This window comes from Salmo trutta, chromosome 1 (assembly GCF_901001165.1).
Source record: "Salmo trutta chromosome 1, fSalTru1.1, whole genome shotgun sequence".
NCBI classification, from domain to species: Eukaryota; Metazoa; Chordata; class Actinopteri; order Salmoniformes; family Salmonidae; genus Salmo; species Salmo trutta.
In genome coordinates, this window is record NC_042957.1 from 38340574 (window position 1) to 38362260 (window position 21687).

At 42.1% G+C, this 21687-nt stretch overlaps 1 protein-coding gene across 2 annotated transcripts in view; it reads left to right on the forward strand.

The window, feature by feature from the left end:
• Positions 1-21687, forward strand: part of LOC115195568 (protein eva-1 homolog C) — a 205602-nt gene that overhangs the window by 91769 nt on the left and 92146 nt on the right. For both annotated transcript variants that reach the window (XM_029755555.1, XM_029755565.1), the window contains exon 5: positions 20600-20743. In XM_029755555.1, the coding sequence (XP_029611415.1) occupies positions 20600-20743 (144 nt within the window). The remainder of the gene's footprint in view (positions 1-20599; positions 20744-21687) is intronic.

Here is a 21687-nt window from a genome sequence, read left to right on the forward strand (position 1 = left end):
AGACCATCACCCATGTATAGAACCTGGAGTTTTCCCTGACCAATTGACCTGATCAGGGAGAACTCTGGGCCTAAAGCGTCTTTGTAACTAGGACCTAGAATTTCTCCTGGGTCTTAAACTTGGGTTATATGATGCATTGGTCGAGAGTCAGGCGTTATTGGCGGAGAGTCACTTGTCATTGGCGGCGAGTCAGGCGGAGAATGGCGTGTTGAAGAGTGCGAGGAACGAGATGGAGTCACAATCCATGCCAGGCACATCTGTGAGCTCTGGAATCCACCTCCGACAGGCTGAGTCAACATACCTGGCGGGTTCAATCGCTTTATTGTTTAATTATTTAAGGCTCCGTTCTCTTCTCTGTGCTGGAGTTCTTTTAAGAATAAAGTAGGCTAATGAAGGCAACAAATTGTTGCTTACTGGAACACCCAAAGTCATCCAATTGTTATAATAGGATTTCAAGCAATAGCCTACCCTCGTGTGGTCAACTATTTCAGCACCGTTTCGCGCCGCTCTGAGACAAGCATGGGGACTGGTCTTGATGATCAATGAGATTTTTATTTTCACTGAATCTCCGTTTGGGTATTGGTTCGCCTACAATTAGGGTGTGGAAATGTTAGGATTCTTTTTCTCTTCGCTCGCAGTCACTTAGTAGACAAAACCTCTTCTCCTATTTTCTTCTCGCTAAATAGAAGATACCGTAGTGCCCAGATACTTCCCACCTTTGCCTCAGCTATACATCCATGGCTCTCCCTATAACATCTGCCTCCATCTAATCCTTGTTTATTGTTACTGAATCAGACACTGTCTGTCAGTTGTATAATTTTTTGGTTTTCTTGGAATAGAAACACCATTATATTAATCAAATTAACTAAACTAAATTAATCCCATATACTATGTTCTTACAAAAAAAGGTTTTAAATTCTCTAGCACAGGCAATATTAAAAACAGTCGAATGTTTCTCAAAGATGCCCTCTGGTGGTCAAGCTAGCACTAACTAGCATTAATGGCAACAATGGCTGACACTTAAATAACGTGCCATAGAATTCTGCGGCAGCCCGCAAGCTGTGCTGCAGTACGACGCAACTTTTAAAGGAAGAACCACTGTATCAGTAGGGGGGACCCAGGGGGTTTCTCTGTCAGATCTGTTGGGAAAAGGCAATTGTTGGCAAAAGATCTAATCTGATTGGTCAAAAGAACAATTAGTAGCAAAAGATCAGAATTGGGCTGCCTGTGTAAACACAGACTTCCTGTCACTATGGGTGCCTGCAACAAAAACAACCTATCTTGTTTGGTGTCCTAAAGGGGTTAATTGTGACCCAATGGTGATACTTCACCTAGCTTTCCACCTAGCTTGGCAGTAGGGAAGTGTCCTGCATATTTCTTTATTTCATATTTCTTTCTTTCGGTCCCATCAGATCTGCAAATAGTGCATGGGTAAGGGCAGTGGTGGAAAAAGTACCCAATAGTCATACTTACTAGAAAATATATTTATTTCACCTTTATTTAACCAGGTAGGCAAGTTGAGAACAAGTTCTCATTTACAATTGCGACCTGGCCAAGATAAAGCAATGCAGTTCGACACATACAACAACACAGAGTTACACATGGAGTAAAACAAACATACAGTCAATAATACAGTAGAAAAATAAGTCTATATACAATGTGAGCAAATGAGGTGAGATAAGGGAGGTAAAGGCAAAAAAAGCCCATGGTGGCCAAGTACATACAATATAGCAAGTAAAACACTGGAATGGTAGATTTGCAGTGGAAGAAAGTGCAAAGTAGAAATAGAAATAATGGTGTGCAAAGGAGCAAAATAAATAAATACAGTAGGGGAAGGGATAGTTGTTTGGGCTAAATTACAGATGGGCTATGTACAGGTGCAGTAATCTGTGAGCTGCTCTGACAGCTGGTGCTTAAAGCTAGTGAGGGAGATAAGTGTTTCCAGTTTCAGAGATTTTTGTAGTTTGTTCCAGTCATTGGCAGCAGAGAACTGGAAGGAGAGGCGGCCGAAGGAGGAATTGGCTTTAGGGGTGACCAATGAGATATACCTGCTGGAACGCGTGCTACAGGTGGGTGCTGCTATGGTGACCAGCGAGCTGAGATAAGGGGGGACTTTACCTAGCAGGGTCTTGTAGATGACCTGGAGCCAGTGGGTTTGGCGACGAGTATGAAGCGAGGGCCAAACAATGAGAGCATACAGGTCGCAGTGGTGGGTAGTATATGGGGCTTTGGTGACAAAACGGATGGCACTGTGATAGACTGCATCCAATTTGTTGAGTAGGGTATTGGAGGCTATTTTGTAAATTACATCGTCGAAGTCGAGGATCGGTAGGATGGTCAGTTTTATGAGGGTATGTTTGGCAGCATGAGTGAAGGATGCTTTGTTGCGAAATAGGAAGCCAATTCTAGATTTAATATTGGATTGGATATTTTTGATGTGAGTCTGGAAGGAGAGTTTACAGTCTAACCAGACACCTAGGTATTTGAAGTTGTCCACATATTCTAAGTCAGAACCGTCCAGAGTAGTGATGCTGGACGGGCGGGCAGGTGCAGGCAGCGATCGGTTGAAGAGCATGCATTTAGTTTTACTTGTATTTAAGAGCAGTTGGAGGCCACGGAATGAGAGTTGTATGGCATTGAAGCTCGTCTGGAGGGTTGTTAACACAGTGTCTTGAATGGGACATGCTTATTTAAGATGGTGAGGAAGGCATTTAAAAAAATAACCAGGCATCCTCTACTGATGGGATGAAGTCAATATCCTTCCAGGATACCCGTGCCAGGTCGATTAGAAAGGCCTGCTCGCTGAAGTGTTTCAGGGAGCGTTTGACAGTGATGAGTGGAGGTTGTTTGACCGCTGACCCATTACGGATGCAGTCAATGAGGCAGTGATCGCTGAGATCTTGGTTGAAAAAACGCAGAGGTGTATTTAGAGGGCAAGTTGGTTAGGGTGATATCTATGAGGGTGCCCGTGTTTACGGCTTTGGGGTGGTACCTGGTAGGTTCATTGATAATTTTTGTGAGATTGAGGGCATCAAGCTTAGATTGTAGGATGACTGGGGTGTTAATTAAGCATGTCCCGGTTTAGGTCACCTAGCAGCACGAGCTCTGAAGATAGATGGGGGGCAATCAGTTCACATATGGTGTCCAGAGCACAGCTGGGGGCAGAGGTTGGTCTATAGCAAGCGGCAACGGTTAAAGATTTGTTTTTAGAGAGGTGGATTTTTAAAAGTAGAAGTTCAAATTGTTTGGGTACACACCTGGATAGTAGGACAGAACTCTGCAGGCTATCTCTGCAGTAGATTGCAACACCGACCCCTTTGGCCGTTCTATCTTGTCTGAAAATGTTGTAGTTAAGGATGGAGATTTCAGAGTTTTTGGTGGTCTTCCTAAGCCAGGATTCAGACACGGCTAGGACATCCGGGTTGGCAGAGTGTGCTGAAGCAGTGAATAAAACAAACTTAGGGAGGAGGCTTCTAATATTAACATGCATAAAACCAAGGCTAATACGGTTACAGAAGTCTTCAAAAGAGTGCGCCTGTGGAATAGGAGTGGAGCTAGGCACTGCAGGGCCTGGATTCACCTCTACATCACCAGTGGACCAGAGGAGGAGTAGGATAAGGGTACGGCTAAAAGCTATGAGAATTGGTCGTCTAGGACATCCAGAACAGAGAGTAAAAGGAGCAGGTTTCTGGGGGCGATAAAATAGCTTCAAGGTATAATGTACAGACAAAGGTATGGTAGTATGTGAATACAGTGGAGGTAAACCTAGGCATTGAGTGATGATGAGAGAGATATTGTCTCTAGAAACATAATTGAAACCAGGTGATGTCATCGCATATGTGGGTGGTGGAACTGAAAGGTTGGTTAAGGTATAATGAGCAGGGCTAGAGGCTCTACAGTGAAATAAGCCAATAAACACTAACCAGAACAGCAATGGACAAGGCATATTGACATTAAGGAGAGGCATGCTTAGCCGAGTGATCATAAGGGTCCAGTGAGTAGTGAGGTTGGTTGGGGTCACGTTGATTCAGACAGCTAGCCGGGCCATGGGTAGCAAGCTGGCAGAAGATGGTCTGTTTTTAGCCACTTCGTGCGTTTCCGTCGGGAGATTAGTGGGGTTCCATGTGGTAGAGGGGACCAATCCAATTGGCAAAATAGTTATAGTTATAGTGTCCCAAGAAAATTGTCCGATAGACCTATTCAGATAGCAGCCGATAAGACAGTTAACGATTAGCGGGCCGCAGATGGGCGTTCAGGTTACGTCGCGACGGAGGGGCCAGTTGGATAACTCCCTCGGGCAGATAACCTCAGTAGTCCAGTCGTGAAGGCCCGGTAGGGCTCCGCATCGGCAGTAAAACGGGTCTGGATAGGTGATTGTAGCCCAGGAGTGGCTGATGGAACTCTTCAGCTGGCTAGCTCCGGAATAATGTTGATGATGTTTGCTCCGGGACCGACGTTAGCCAATAGTCACTCGGATAGCAGCTAGCTAGCTGCAAGATCCAGGCGTAAATGTCCAGAGCTTGCGGTAGAAATCCGGGGATATGGAGAGAAAATAGGTCCTGTATGCTCTGGTCTGAGTCGCGTTGTACAAAAACTGGCGATAGCTTTTCGAGCTAAAGGATAGCTGATGACCGCCAACTGTGGTTAGCTGAATACTAACGTTAGCCAGTGAACTGGCTAACTTCTGGCTAGCTTCTGTTGTGGATTTCAGATTTGAGGTGAATAATACTTTTTTTTAAACAATTGGTGAGGCGGGTTACAGGAGAGTGTTTTGAAGTTGAGTTTTTAGAAAAAAAATATGTAAAAAGATATGCGAAGAAAATATGTAAATATATATATACACGGGACACGATGAGGACAAAGGACGTCTGACTGCTATGCCTCTCGGTCCACTCTATGACTCAAGTAAAAGTGAAAGTCACCCAGTAAAGTACTACTTGAGTAGAAATCTAAAAGTACTTGGTTTTTAATAAACTTAAGTATCAAATGTAAATGTAATTGATAAAATGTACTTAAGTATCAAAATTAAAAGTGTAAATAATTTCAAATTCCTTATATTAAGCAAACCAGACAGCACAATTCTTGATTTTTTATTATTTACGGATAGCCAGGGGCACGCACCAACAGTCAGACATAATTTACAAATTAAGCATTTGTGTTTATTGAATCCGCCAGATCAGGTAGTAGGGATGACCAGGGATGTTCTCTTGATACGTGTGTGAATTGGACCATTTTCCTGTCATGCTAAGCATTTGGGTGTCAAGGAAAACATATGGAGAAAAAAGTACATTTTCTTTAGGAATGTAGTGAAGTAAAAGTAAATGTTGTCAAAAATATAAATAGAAAAGTACAGATACCACAAAAATCTACTTAAGTAGTACTTCAAAGTAGATCAATTACATTGCGTTCGGAAAGTATTCAGACCCCTTGACTTTTTACACATTTTGTTATGTTACAGCCTTATTCTAAAATGGATAAAAAATATATTTTCCTCATCAATCTGCACACAATACTCGATAATGACAAAGCAAAACAGTTTTTTATAAATTTTTGCAAATGTATAAAAAAAACACAACGGAAATATGACATTTATATAAGTAATCAGACCCTTCACTCAGAACTTTGTTAAAGTACCTTTGGCAGCGATTACAGCCTTGAGTCTTCTTGGGTATGACGCTACCATTCGTCTCTGCAGATCCTCTCAAGCACTGTCAGGTTGGATGATGGTCACTGCACAGCTATTTTCAGGTGTCTCCAGAGATGTTTGATCGGGTTCAAGTCCGGGCTCTAGCTGGGCCACTCAAGGAAATTCAGAGACTTGTCCCAAAGCCACTCCTGCATTGTCTTGGCTGTGGGCTTAGGGTTATTGTCCTGTTGGAAGGTGAACCTCCGCCCCAGTCTGAGGTCCTGAGCGGCCTGGAGCAGGTTTTCATCAAGGATCTCTCTGCACTTTGCTCCATTCATCTTTCACTCGATCCTGACTAGTCTCCCAGTCCCTGCCGCTGAAACACATCCCCACAGCATGATGATGCCTCCACCATTCTTCACCCAAGGGATGGTGCCAGGTTTCGTCCAAACATAACGCTTGGCATTCAGGCCAAAGAGTTCTTGGTTTCTTGGTTTCATCAGACCAGAGAATCTTGTTTATCATGGTCTGAGAGTCTTTAGGTTCCTTTTGGCAAACTCCAAGTGGGCTGAAATGTGTTTCTGTCCGGCCACTACCAAAAAGGCCTGATTGGTGAAGGGCTGCAGAGATGGTTGTCCTTCTGGAAGGTTCTCCCATCTCCACAGAGGAACTCTAGAGCTCTGTCAGAGTGACCATTGGGTTCTTGGTCACCTCCCTGACCAAGGCCCTTCTCCCCCGATTGCTCAGTTTGGCCGGGCAGCCAGCTCTAGGAGGAGTCTTGGTGGTTCCAAACTTCTCTGAACTTGCACCTGAGCTCAATTTAAAATTAGCAAAAATGTCAAAGAACCTGTTTTTCGCTTTGTCATTATGGGGTATTGTGTGTAGATTGTTGAGAAAATGTTTTTATTTCATACATTTTCGAATAAGGCTGTAACGTAACAAAATGTGGAAAAAGTCAAGGGGTCTGAATACTTTTCGAAGGTACTGTATAGGGCTAAATAGCAATCTAGAACAGGATTATCTATTTTGGATGCAATTTGAATGGAGTTGATGGAGAGAAAGACTGTGACAATAATTTAGTGATAGGCTGTTTTAAAACTCTGCAGCTGCAATTAAAATTTGTTTAATCTTTACAATTAAAAAACAAGGTGAACTGCAAAAGCCAGATGGAGATGGGTAAATTAGATCCGCATTCATTCTTAATATTACTGTAGCAAATGTAGGCCTACCTGTCACAAGCAAAAAAGTTACGATGAGATGATAGGTCTACATGCATTGTGAACTGTCCCCACCCTGAGCGTTGATCGCATAGAATTTAACAGTTCCCTTTCATGCCATGCTCTTCATATAAATAATTTATTCAAATTTACCGGTTTCTCGCAGTTATTTATCCTGGGAAAAGTGAATGGTTTTGGGTGGTAAATCTCGGTAACCATGTACCCGCCATTCAACCCTGATCGTGACGCAGCATTAGATAGTGGTTTCGTCGATGTAGCACGTTTAGAGATCGATTTATAGCCAGTAATCAAAAATAATTAACAGATTTTAAGATTAATAGATTAATATGAGATGAAAGGCGACTTCCAAACAAGTTCAGAAGGCCAAGTTATAGCTCTGTGAGACATGGGGGCAGACATTTTGATCAAGAGTGACCTTTACAAAATATGCATGTTTTCTCAAACACTAAATATACAAATATGTATTTTACAGTTAGGAAGGTGGAAGGAATGTGAAATATTATAATTTGTCGTTTTATAAATGGATTATATCATATTTAGAAAGAAAAAAAAAGTTATTTCAAGCCTTATTCATAATGTTTTGTTGAATAGGAAATATTTCATATTTTTATTATATCTGTACTGTGTACTTGAGCTTATGTCTGCAAAAGTGACTACACTTCATCAAATTATATATTTTTTTACCAGAAAGGTGAGATGTTAACCTTTCTTGGAGTATGCAGCATGACTAGTTCTTTTTTATGGTCCTCTCATGATAAATAATTACTTTTGGGGATTACATAGAATACATTTTCGATTACATTTAGTTACATTTAAGAGGCTAAACGGTTTCGCTACCAGAAAAACAGAAGTGTGTGTCAGACTAAGTTCACGTTACTCCATTCTCTATGTTAATATCTCTTTACAGCCACTCAGGGTGACATATCCATCATGCAAAAGAGCACAGATTTGTGCAAAAATGTGGTGAACCTCATAATCTGTAAGAGTTCATTAATTTTAAACCTTCTCAACAATGGCCGTTATAGGGAGGGTTAACAGAACATTTTCCACAGATCTGTGGTCTTTTATATGACGGAAATCTCTCCCTCAATCCCTTTCTTTCTCATATTCTCCCTGTCATTGTTACTTTCCCTCTCTCACCCCCCCTCCCACTGCCCCACAAACTGTTCACTTACTTGATCCCCCGTCAGGGCTTTCTGAAGGATCGGACCAATATGCAGCGTGATCGTAGTTCCACATCTTTTATTGAATCGTGAAACCGAATGCCATATACAATAAACTTGAAAATACAAAACAATAAAGCTGTGACACAGAGCAGGAAAACACACTACTCACAATTAACAACCCACAGCATACAATAAGAAAACCCCCTACCTAAATACGATCTCCAATCAGAGGCAACAAGAAACAGCTGCCTCCAATTGGAGATTTACATTTACGTAATTTAGCAGACGCTCTTATCCAGAGCGACTTACAAATTTGTGCATTCACCTTATGATATCCAGTGGAACAACCACTTTACAATAGTACATCTATATCTTTTTTGTGGGGGGGGTTTGAAGGATCACTTTATCCTATCCCAGGTATTCCTTAAAGACGTGGGGTTTCAGATCAACCCCAAACAACACCCGACATAGAAACAGAAAACCTAGAACCCACAACATAGAAATACCAACACAGACTGTCAAACACACACCCCCCCTGTCACGCCCTGACCCATCTACTATAGAAAATAACCTCTTACACTGGTCAGGACGTGACACCCCCGTGTCTTCTTGTCTTTGATGTGACTTCCATGTCACCATGCAGAGGAAGTGAGGGTGCTTGAGTGAAAGGCCAGACAGACAGTGTTAATTATCTTAATTGCTTTTCCCTTCCGTGGAATACTACGACAAATGTGTGTGTCTGGAGAGACTATCTGTGTGTGCTTGAGTTTTCTAGGTTGGTCTTAAAATGTAGTGTAAAATAGAGCCTGGAAGGTATGTACAGTAAACATTTGTTCTTCTTCAGTAATGAGGTCAATTGAAATTGTGTGTGTGTGTGTGTGTATGTGTATGCCAACATTAACCCAACCTTCACTAATGGAGAAATCAGAGAAGGGATGCCTGCTCAGGTGCACAGGTGTGTGTGTGTGCGTTGCCGATTTCTGTGTGTACATAGGGAGTACAGTGAAGAGCAGGAAGGATTTTGTTCTCAGAATAGCTTTCCAGCTCACGGAGCCACCTTAAAAGTATTGCTCTGGTTCTGTAGTCTGAAGAAGACTGCTATTCTGATATCAACACACACACACACACACACACACATACACACACACACACACACAAGCACACACGTGTACACACACACATGCCCTGTGATCTGTGCGCTCCTTTTATTTGGAGGAGGAGGGGGTGGCGGTGGTATCAGAAGAATCTTCAAAGCGAGGGGGACAGGGCCAAGTTCAGGACTCTGTCATCTGCCCCATTAGCATCACACACACCCCCTGACATCTAAATTGTCCTCAATGTAACTTTGGCTAGACAAATGAAGATCTAGCTAATACCAAGAGAAAGCCAGTTTGATAGCAGGGTTGCAGTCAGTTCTGTTTACAATTCAGTCAACTCAGAAAGTGAATTAAAATGCAATTCATGAATTTAAAATTAGCCCTTAAATTGTATGATGATTTGAGTATTAACTCAATTAGAACATACAGGAACTATGTTATGTGTTCTTTCTGTACTGGAACAGTGTGTGTTTGACTCTACTCTGGTTGTCTCTATAATAACAGATAGAGTCGGAGACCTTGTGCAGAAGTGACGAATCGCTTGAATGCCCGGAAATGACACAGGAGGGTCATTCAGTGGCTGTGACACACACACACACACACACACACACACACACACACACACACACACACACACACACACACACACACAGTGTTTAGGCACCACATGATTGTTTTCATACCCATCCCCTCTGACTCAACAGATAATCTGATATCAGTTTACACAGAGGTGTGTACTGTTTACAGGCGCGTGCGTTTGTACCAATGCACTCATGTGTGTGCGAGCCAGTGTACTCACGGTTTTAGATGTAGGCCTACAGAATGTTTATATTTTTATACAGTACCAGTCAAAGTTTGGACACACCTACTCATTCAAAGGTTTTTCTTTATTTATTATTATTTTCTACATTGTAGAATAACAGTGAAGACATCAACACTATGAAATAACACATATGTAATCATGTATTAACCAAAACACTTTCTGTTGTGATTTCATAGTTTTGATATCTTCACTATTATTTGAGAATGTAAAAAATAGTTCAAATAAAGAAAAACCCTTGAATGAGTAGGTGTGTCCAAACTTTTGAATGGTAGTGTATATATATATACACACACGCACACACACAGAGACATCATCTTTACCTGCTTCTGTGTGAGAGGAGTTATGGGCCTACTCCCAAACATCATGGTGCTTTTACAGTCATATGCTACTGAGATGAATGTCACTACAGCAGAGGCATGTACATACGCACACAAACTGGCAAGCACACGTCACTTCAACTTACACACGCACACACACTGTCATCTTTATACAGAGCGTGATTAGGCAACTTAACAGCAGAGGCAATTTTGTAGTGGTACAAACAAAAAACAAAAACAAGGTGATTAGAATGGTCTAATGTCAACGTTTTCAGCACAATGCCTTTCTTAAGACCGGTCTCAATTAACAATGCACTGAAAGTGGCTAACAGGGATGGGGTCAGTGTCACGGTTGTCGTTGGTAAAGGAGGACCAAAATGCAGCCGGTATGTGTATGCTCATCTTGACGTTTAATAAATTCAAAATGAACACCAAAATAACAAAAGAACGAACGATCAACAAAACAGTCTGGCAAGGCACAAGGCTAAACACAGACCAATCTCCCACAAATGACAAACACACCCTAATATATGGGTCTCTCAATCAAAGGCAAATAGACGACACCTGCCTTCAACTGAGAGTCCCAACCCCAATTAACCAAACATAGAAACAGACTCACTAGACTAAACATAGAATACATGAATATCAAACAGTGCCCAAACACCCCGGAATACTTAAATCAAATGCCCCTTCAACAAACACACCACCCCGAACCACATAAAACGAATACCCTCTGCCACGTCCTGACCAAACTACAATAACAATTAACCCTTATACTGGCCAGGACGTGACAGTCAGTTCCATTTCAATTCATTCAATTCACAAAGTAAAGAGAAGCATTGAGGATAATTGGAATTACTTCCTGAATTCACTGAATTTAAATGGAAACGACTGTGTTGTGGTCCCTTTGAAATTCATTTTCAACTGTAAGCACATCATTCAACACCATATGTCTTTGGACAGTGAAGGTACAATTAAAAATGTGCCTCTACATTCCAGCATTTTGGATTTGAGATCAAATGTTACATATTTGGCGACAGTACACCTTTTATTTTATTTTCATACGTACCTGTTTTACTGTTTAGGAATGAAAGCACTTTATATGAGGACTGTATAAGCCGTTGCCAAACTGACTGGGGGTCAGTGTGTCAGGCTGGTTTCATGCAGAGAGAGAGTTTAGTGAGGGCGAGTACTGGGGGTTCGATGAGAAAGCTGCCACCTATTGACGTGTGGATGCATTACTCCGCTCTGGTTTGAACATTCCCACAACGTTCAGAACCTGCCAGGGCGACACATCCTGGTGGGAAATTACAGCGTGTCCGATCTGGCTGGGAGCGTTCAGGAACGTCTGACTGGCAGCCTCTTCGGGATTGACACGGATGTTGGGATGGCACTCTGCAGGGTTCTCCCGACTATCTATAGACCATGCTGGGTTGAATCTGGGTCGGATGTTTAGATATATGTTTCTAAATGGCATAGTTCACTACCAAATTGGAAGGAAGTTAATGGTTGATTAATTTGATTGATTTATTTATTTTATTTAAGTGTCATACACCAGTTGGTGCCCAGCACGTATGGGTTCATGAGACACTATTTATTTAAGTACACAAAACAAAATGACAGTCATTTGAGGGTGGCACTTCAGAATAATTATCACTCTCTCACCCTTACTTACTCCTTTACTTCAGTTTCTAATGGCTCAGTGGGTTAGAGCACAGGACCAAAACCAGAGTTGTGGGTTTTATTCCTGCCTGGACCACATACTGATTAAAGGTGTCAGTTAGTGTTGCCAGTTCTGTAAGTTGCTTTATATAGAAGTGTCTTCTAAATGTATAAGGGCACAAGGCGAGACCCAAATGCAGACACAGGAGGCAGATGGTTGAGCTCCGATATTTATTATGCTAAAAGGGGTAGGCAAAAGGCAGGTCGGGGACAGGTGAGTTCATGTCAGAGTTCAAACAGTACAAGGGAATAGGCAGGCTCGAGGTCAGAACAGGCAGAGTGGTCAGGCAGGCGGGTTCGGCATCAGGACAGGCAAGGGTAATCATTTATCTAAGTGGGGTCTCCACTATCATAGCTTCCTCCAATTCCTCCAAGTCATACCAGGTCAGTAATTGTCTTACTTCAAAGAAAGGATGAAGGATTCAACTGGTGTCTGTGTTGCTCTTTAGCTCCTGAGTTGGGCTATTTTACCTGTGACCTCCATCATCATTCGTCCTGAGTCTGTTGACGTCTGAGGAGTGACCTGTCCTCTCTCATCTCTCTGGGGCTGGAGTGTGGGATGGCAGTACACACACACAGGCACAAACACACACACACACACACCCATGTACAAATGCACGAGCGCACACACACACACACACACACACACACACACACACACAGAGACACATGCATGAACACACACAATGTTCAGTAGTGTCTGTTTTCAAAGGGAACTCCCCCATCTCTCTACAACTTGGTCTGTTTGGGGTTTTTATGGTCTGTGTCTGCCTAAGGGCATCCATGCAGAACCAGGGGCAACATTCCCAAATGGTTTTGTGGGTGTCCGGTTTTGTGGGTGTTGTTTTCTTTCAAATACTTTGATGTATTCAATTGGGCTAGCCTGGCACATTAGAAACAATGGAATAGTCCCGAATGTGCAAACTCACCAGTCTGGCAATGCTAAAAGTATACAATTCTGAACCCTCCTTACCCAGCAGCCATGGGGACTTATTCATAAAGCGTCTCAGAGTGGAGTGCTAATCTAGGGTTAGTTTGACCTTTAGATCACAATTAGTATAATTACATGGACAGGAGGACCTGATCCTAGATCGCACTCCCACTCTGAGATTTTTTGTGAAAATGGGCCCTGGGCTTCTTTACTACAGCAATCCTTTCTGGATTCTGTGGTTCAAACTTAACTGAATTGCTATCATTAAATGCATATCAGTAATATATGATATATGAGTAATATATCAGTCATTTATGATATATGAGTAATATATGATATCAGTAATATATCAGTAATATATCAGTAATATGTGATATATAAGTAATATATCAGTAATATATTACTGATATTACTGAAGTCGGAAATTTACATACACCTTAGCCAAATACATTTAAACTCAGTTTTTCACAATTCATGACATTTAATCCTAGTAAAAAGTCACTGTCTTAGGTCAATTAGGCTCACCACTTTATTTTAAGAATGTGAAATGTCAGAATAAAAGTAGAGAGAAGGATTTATTTCATCACATTCCCAGTGGGTCAGAAGTTTACATACACTCAATTAGTATTTGGTAGCATTGCCTTTCAATTGTTTAACTTGGGTCAAACGTTTCGGGTAGCCATCCACAAGCTTCCCACAATAAGTTGGGTGAATTTTGGCCTATTCCTCCTGACATAGCTGGTGTAACTGAGTCAGGTTTGAAGGCCTCCTTGCTCGCACACACTTTTTCAGTTCTGTTCACACATTTTCTATAGGATTGAGGTCAGGGCTTTGTGATGGCCACTCCAATACCTTGACTTTGTTGTCCTTGAGCCATTTTGCCACAACTTTGGAAGTATGCTTAGGGTCATTGTCCATTTGGAAGACCCATTTGCGACCAAGCTTTAACTTCCTGACTGATATCTTGAGATGGTGCTTCAATATATCCACATAATTTTCCTGCATCATGATGCCATCTATTTTGTGAAGTGCACCAGTCCCCCCTGCAGCAAAGCACCCCCACAACATGATGCTTCATAGTTGGGATGGTGTTCTTCGGCTTTCAAGCATCCCCCTTTTTCCTCCAAACATAACGATGGTCATTATGGCCAAACAGTTCTATTTTTGTTTCATCAGACCAGAGGACATTTCTCCAAAAAGTACGATCTTTGTCCCAATGTGCAGTTGCAAACTGTAGTGGCTTCTTCCTTGCTGAGCGGCCTTTCAGGTTATGTCGATATAGGACTCGTTTTACTGTGGATATAGATACATTTCCTCCAGCATCTTCACAAGGTCCTTTACTGTTGTTCTGGGATTTATTTGCCCTTTTCGCATAAGAGTACGTTCACCTCTAGGAGACAGAACACGTCTCCTTCCTGAGCGGTATGACGGTTGTGTGGTCCCATGGTGTTTATACTAGCGTACTATTGTTTGTACAGATGAACGTGGTACCTTCAGGCATTTGGAAATTGCTCCCAAGGATTAACCAGAATTGTGGAGGTCTACAATTTCTTTCTGAGGTCTTGACTGATTTCTTTTGATTTTCCCATGATGTCAAGCAACTGAGTTTGAAGGTAGGCCTTGAAATACATCCACAGGTACACCTCCAATTGACTCAAATCATGTCAATTAGCCTATCAAAAACTTCTAAAGCCATGACATCATTTTCTGGAATTTTCCAATCTGTTTAAAGGCACTGTCAACTTAGTGTATGTAAACTTCTGACCCACTGGAATTGTAATACAGTGAATTATAAGTGAAATAATCTTTCTGTAAACAATTGTTGGAAAAATGACTTGTGTGATGCACAAAGTAGATGTCCTAACCGAGTTTGTTAACAAGATATTTTTGGAGTGGTTGAAAAACGAGTTTTAATGACTCCAACCTAAGTGTATGTAAACTTCCGACTTCAACTGTATATAATATATGAGTAATATATCAGTAATATGTGATCCTACACAGTTGCTATTACCTTACCTGCACTTTTAAGGGTCAGTGTTATCTGGGATCCTTGGGTCGTCCCTACCCTAATCCCTAACCTTAACCTTTACCTATCCCTAACCTTAACCTTTACCATTACCATTTTAAATTTCAACTTCAATGGGGTAGGGATGTCCCAAGGATGCCTGATAGCACATACCTTTAAAGTACACCATTGGAATAGATGTGGTCACAGCATGTTAGTACATCAGACAATATCTTCTGAATCTCAAGCGTAGAGAGTGGAGGAGGAAAGGAAAGGAAAAGAGCCTTCTGTCTATTTCCCCCAGAGAAAAGAGGAGCCTCATCTGTACACCCTTCCCCAGAGGATGAGAAGAGTGGTGGAGAGGGTCTGAAGATGTAGGAGGGGTCTGGCAGGCTCTTAGTGATGATGAATGAGCGCCCCATCTATCACTCTGACAGGTGTCTGTGTGTCCCCTTCTCCCCCTCCCCCACACACTCTTACAAGATCTGGTGTCCCTTTTCACAATGGGGGGCCTGCGCAGGATGTCCCTGGGATGGGTCTGGACAGAGGCCCCCGAAGGAGGACAATGGGGGGTCAGAGCCTTTGTCGGGAAGAGTGTGTCAGAGATGTCCCCTAGTCCCCTAGTCCCTCTCTCTGTTCTTGTGAGTGAGGCTTTCCCTACTTCGAGTCTATAGAAAATGATCGTAGTCAGTGTTGTACATTGACAGAGGCTCACGTAACGCTTTGTGCCCCTCTGAAGTGCCGACGATTCATCAAACACTCTAAAGAGAGAAAGAGAAGGATACACACACACTTCATTTGCCAATAAAACGAATCGCATTGATACAGTTGCGGTCAAATATATTGGCACCCTTGCACTATTTCTTCTAAAATAAGTTGAAGTTGATTTTCAACATTGCAGAAACAATGTCATTTTTGTGAACTTAAGTTGGATACAATTATTGGCACCTTGGAGTACTTGTTTTCACCGTCTTTGGCCAAGACAAGGCCGGCAAACACTTGTTGTAGCCTTCAATGAGCTTGATGCAGCGTTCTACTGGCAATTTGGATCACTTTTCAGCAACAAACTGCTCTAATTCTTCAATGTTTGAGGGGTGCCGTCCACCAACTGCTGTATTCAGATCTGGATTCTAAGTTGGCCACTGCAGAACAGTCCAGTGTTTCTTCTTGAACCATTCCAGGTTGCTTTTGATGTGTGTTTGGGATTATTGTCCTGCTGGAAGATCCACAACTTTCAACTGACACACAGTTTTTGGACAGTTGTTTGAACATTGCACTCCAAAACACCTTGATGATCTGCTGAATTTATGATGACTTGCACAAGTTCAAGGCCCCTGTACAAGTGTCAGCAAAGTGACACCAGAGCATTATTGAACCTCCTCCATGCTTGATTGTAGGGAGGTTGTTATTTTTCTTTGAATGCTTTATTTGGTCGTTGATAAACAGAAAGACCCCATTGCTGAAGGAGACACAAGAAAGCCTGATTGAACTTCTCAAAAACCCACCTAAACAAACTCTTTGGCAATACAGATCAGCACTGTGTTTACCAACAACCAAATGAAGCTACTATCAAACATGGGGAGGTTTTTTATTTTTCCTTTATTTAACTTGGCAAGTCAGTTAAGAACACATTCTTATTTTCAATGATGCCTAGGAACAGTGGGTTAACTGCCTTGTTCAGGACGACATATTTTTACCATGTCAGCTCAGGGATTCAATCTTGCAACCATTTCGGTCACTAGTCCAACGCTCTAACCACTAGGCTACCTGCCGCCCCAGATAATACTGTGGGGTTGCTTTGCTACCTCTGGTACTGGGTGCCTTGAAAATGAGGCTGTTGAGCAGGCTGTTGATTGTGTCCTGTGGAATGCTGTCCCACTCCTCTTCAATGGCTGTGCGAAGTTTCGTGTATTAGCGGGAACTGTAACACACTGTCGTACACGTTGATCCAGAGCATCCCAACCATGCTCAATGCAATGGGTGACATGTCTGTTGAGAATGCAGGCCATGGAAGAACTGGGGCATTTTCAACTTCCAGGAATTGTGTACAGATCATTGCGTCATAGGGCTGTGCATGATCACAGCTCTCATAAACATGAGGTGATGGTGGCGGATGAATGGCAAAACAATGGGCCTCAGGATCTCTTCACGGTATCGCCGTGCATTCAAATTAGCATTGATAAAATGAAATTGTGTTTGTTGTCCGTAGCTTATGCCTACCCATACAATAACCTCACCGCCACCATTGGGCACTCTGTTCACAGCATTGATATATTCACGTGGGGTGGCAGGTAGCCTAGTGGTTTGAGTGTTTGCTCAGTAACCAAAAGGTTGCTGGATCAAATCCCAAGCTGACAAGATAAAGCAAAATCTGTCAGCCTGCCCCTGAACAAGTTAGTTAATCAACTGTTCCCTGGTAGGCTGTCATTGTAAATAGGAATTTGTTTTTGACTGACTTCACAACTTAAATAAAGGTTAAATAAAAACATATAAAAAATGTGTATATACTGTTTTCTATGCTATTCTACGGTATCTCATTCACTTAATAATGCTTACATATCTTGCATTACTCATCTCATATGTACTGTATATACTGTATTCTATACTATTCTACTGTATCTTAGTCCGTTCCGCTCTGACATCGCTTGTCCATATATATATAGTCTTAATTCATTCCTACTTAGATTTGTGTGTATTGGGTATATGTTGTCATTTGTTAGATATAACTTGTTAGATATTACTGTACTGTCGGAGCTAGAAGCACAAGCATTTTGCCACACCCGCAATAACATCTGCTAATCACGTGTATGTGACCAATAAAATGATTTCATATTAGCAAACCACTCGCCCGCAAAACGCCAAACTGCAGTCATGTCAAGACTGATGGTCTGTACAACAAGTATTCTGATTTTTATTACATTTTTAAACCTTTATTTAACTAGGCAAGAACAAATTCTTATTTACAATGACAGCCTACCAGGGATCAGTGGGTTAAGTGCCTTGTTCAGGGGCAGAACAACAGATTTTTACCTTGTCAGCTCAGGGAGTCGATCCAGCAACATTTCGTTTATTGGCCCAACGCTCTAATCATTAGGCTACCTTTCACCCCCAGATAAGCTTCCCTGAGATGGTTTCTAACAGATTGTGCATAAATTATTCTGTGGCGCAAACCCACAGTTTCAGCAGCTGTCCAGGTGGCTGGTCTCAGACGATCCTGGTCTCAGACGATGGCTGGTCTCAGATAGGTGAAGAAGCCAGATGTGGAGGTCCTGGGATGGTGTGGTTACACGTGGTCTGCGTTTGTGAGGCTGGTTGGACATAATTCTCTAAAATAACATTGCGGCTTATGGTAGAGATTAAAATGACATTCTCTGGCAACAGCTCTGGTGGACATTTCTGCAGTCAGCATGCCAATTGCACGCTCTCTCAACTTGAGACGTCTGTGGCATTGTGTTGTGTGACAAAACTGCACATTTTAGAGTGTCCTTTTATTGTCCCCAGCACTGTGTAATGATCATACTATTTAATCAGCTTCTTGATATTCCACACCTGTCAGGTGGATGGATTATCTTGACAAATGACAATTGCTCACTAACTCAGATGTAAACAAATTTGTGCACAGAATTTGAGCGAAATAAGCTTTTTGTGCGTATGAAGCATTTCTGGGATCTTTTATTGCAGCTCATGAAACATGGGACCAACACTTTACATTTATGTTTATATTTTTGTTCAGTGTATATACATAATAGAAATGTGGGTACATTTGTGAAGACAAATCTTACTTACTCAACCTTTAAGTTTACAAAAATACAATTGGTTCTGTAGTTTTGTTCAATTTCAACGTATTTTAGACGAAATAGGGAATTGTCAAAAAAAAGGGTGGGAAGATATTTGTCCCTATTCAGACCCCTTGACTTTTTCCACATTTTGATACGTTACAGCCTTATTCTAAAATGGATTAAATCGTTTTTTCCCCTCATCAATCTACACACAATACCCCATAATGACAAAGGAAAAACAGGTTAATGACAAAGGAAAAACTGTTTTTTAGAATTATTTGCTAATTTATAAAATCTTAAGAACGTATCACATTTATATATGTATTCAGGCCCTTTACTCAGTACTTTATTGAATCATCTTTGGCAGCGATTACAGCATCGAGTCTTCATGGATATGACGCTACAAGCCTGGCACACCTGTATTTGGGGAGTTTCTCTCATTCCTCTGTCAGGGTGGATTGGGAGCATTGCTGCACAGCTATTTTCAGATCTCTCCAGATATGTTCAATCGGTTTCAAGTCCGGGCTCTGGCTGGGCCACTCAAGAACATTCAGATACTTGTCCCGAAGCCACTCCTGCGTTGTCTTGGCTGTGTGCTTAGGGTCGTTGTCCTGTTGGAAGGTGAACCTTCGCCCCAGTCTGAGGTCCTGAGTGCTCTGGAGCAGGTTTTCATCAAGGATTTCTCTGTACTTTGCTTCATCTTTACCTCAATCCTGACTAGTCTCCCAGTCCCTGCCGCTGAAAAAACATCCCCACAGCATGATGCTGCCACCACCATGCTTCACCGTAGGGATGGTGCCTGGTTTCCTCCAGACGTGACGCTTGGCATTCAAGCCAAAGAGTTCAATCTTGGTTTCATCAGACCAGATAATCTTGTTTCTCATGGTCAGAGAGTCTTTAGGAGCATTTTGACAAACTCCAAGCGGGCTGTCATGTGTCTTTTACTGAGGAGTGGCATCCGTCTGGCCGCTCTACCATAAAGGCCTGATTGTTGGAGGGCTGCAGAGATGGTTGTCCTTCGGGAAAGTTCCCTCATCTCCACAGAGGAACTCTAGAGCTCCTGTCAGAGTGACCATCGGGTTCTTAGTCACCTACCTGACCAAGGCCTTTCTCCCCCGACCTCATGGCTTGGTTTTTGCTCTGACATGCACTGTCAATGTTTGGACCTTATATAGACAGGTGTGTGCCTTTCCAAATCATTTCCAATTAATTGAATTTACCACAGGTGGACTCCAATCAAGTTGTAGAATAATCTCAATGATGATCAATGGAGACAGGATGCACTTCGAGTCTCATAGCAAAGCATCTGAATACTTATGTAAATAAGGTATTTTTTTTTTTTCCCTTTTTTTTAATACATTTACGAAAATTTCTAAAAACCTATTTTCACTTTGTCATTATGTGGTATTGTGTGTAGATTGCTGAGGATTTTTTTTATGTAATCGATTTTAGAATTAGGCTGTAACAAAAAAGTCAAGATGTCTGAACACTTTCCGATGGCACTGTATATATGTATAGGCCTATAGAGATAGAGAGAGAAAGAAGAAGTGATATGTACACTGCATCTGCTGACACTTGCCAATGTTAGCATTTCACTTCATGTGGAAATGAACAGACTGAGGAATGAATGAGCAATACATCTGGCTATCTGTGAACAAATGTAAGATTCCACTCAGCTAAATGATATGGAATGTAGCCTGCGTGACTGTACCGAATGCATAGATATAAGGGTGCCATATGGCTCACAGATTGTGCAGTCCCTCCCTGCCCTGTGTATGTCAATTCTTAGTAAATGCGAGACCCCTCAGTTTTTGCTTACTGGTATTCTCTATGGACTCATTGGGCCTCTCTCTTTTTTTCTCTCTCCCCCTTTCATCCCCCTCTTTCTGTCTCAGACTGCCAGTCGGGCGTGGCTCTCCAGGTGTTGATGACACGTTGTCAGGGGAAACGGAGCTGTTTCGTCCGAGCGTCCACGCAAGAGTTTGGGGACCCCTGCTACTCGGGCACCAGGAAATATCTCAGTGTCATCTACGGATGTGGTGAGTCTCCAGTTGTACCGACACCTGAGCAGCAGTTTTTTTACATGACACCTAGTTAGCAGTTCCGTATGCAGACAGTAGAGGGAGGTGTTCTCTCATGTATGTGGATGGGGGGCTGATTGATACTGCTACGTTCTGTACGTTTTTGTCTGTCTCAGCTCTGTCGTCTGTCTGTCAGTATCTCTCTCGCTTTCTCTTTCTCATTCTATCTCTCTCACTCTCTATTTTGTCATTAATGTCTGAGGACTCTCTGATGTTTATTGGAGTGGTGCTCGTCTGCTTGTTTATGCTTTCTGTCTCGACGGAAGAGAGAGGGGCTTCCTCCCTGTCTACCTAGCCACCACACCCCCAGGCTCATCCTGAGCTGTCACACTATAACTCATTAACACACACACACACATTCCCAAACTAATGGACACATACACACATACAGTACATACATGCACACACACACACATACACCCCCAGGCTAATCCTGAGCTGTCACACTATAATTCATTAAAAAGCATGAGCTGGAGCACACCCAGAGAAAATTATTTTGTGTGGAGGTGCTGACTAACGGCAAATAAACTGTAAGCTATAAAAATAAGGAGTCGCACGCTCTCTCTCGCTCTCTCTCTCTATATATATATATATTTATAACCTCACAGTAATTTATTTGGTAAAACACCAACGTTTCGGCATCGCTGTGCCTTCTTCAGGGTTACTGGGAGATTCTAAATATATTGAGTGTGTGACTCTTTATATTTACTTTTACACTATAATTCATTAACACACACACACTCACACATTCACAAACTAAGGGACACACCCACACACTCTCACATCCTGAGCTGTCACACAGTAATTCATTAACAAACACAAATGGACAAACACAAATCAAATGTTATTTGTCACATGCACCGAATTCAACAGGTGTAGACTGCTTACTTACGAGCCCTTTC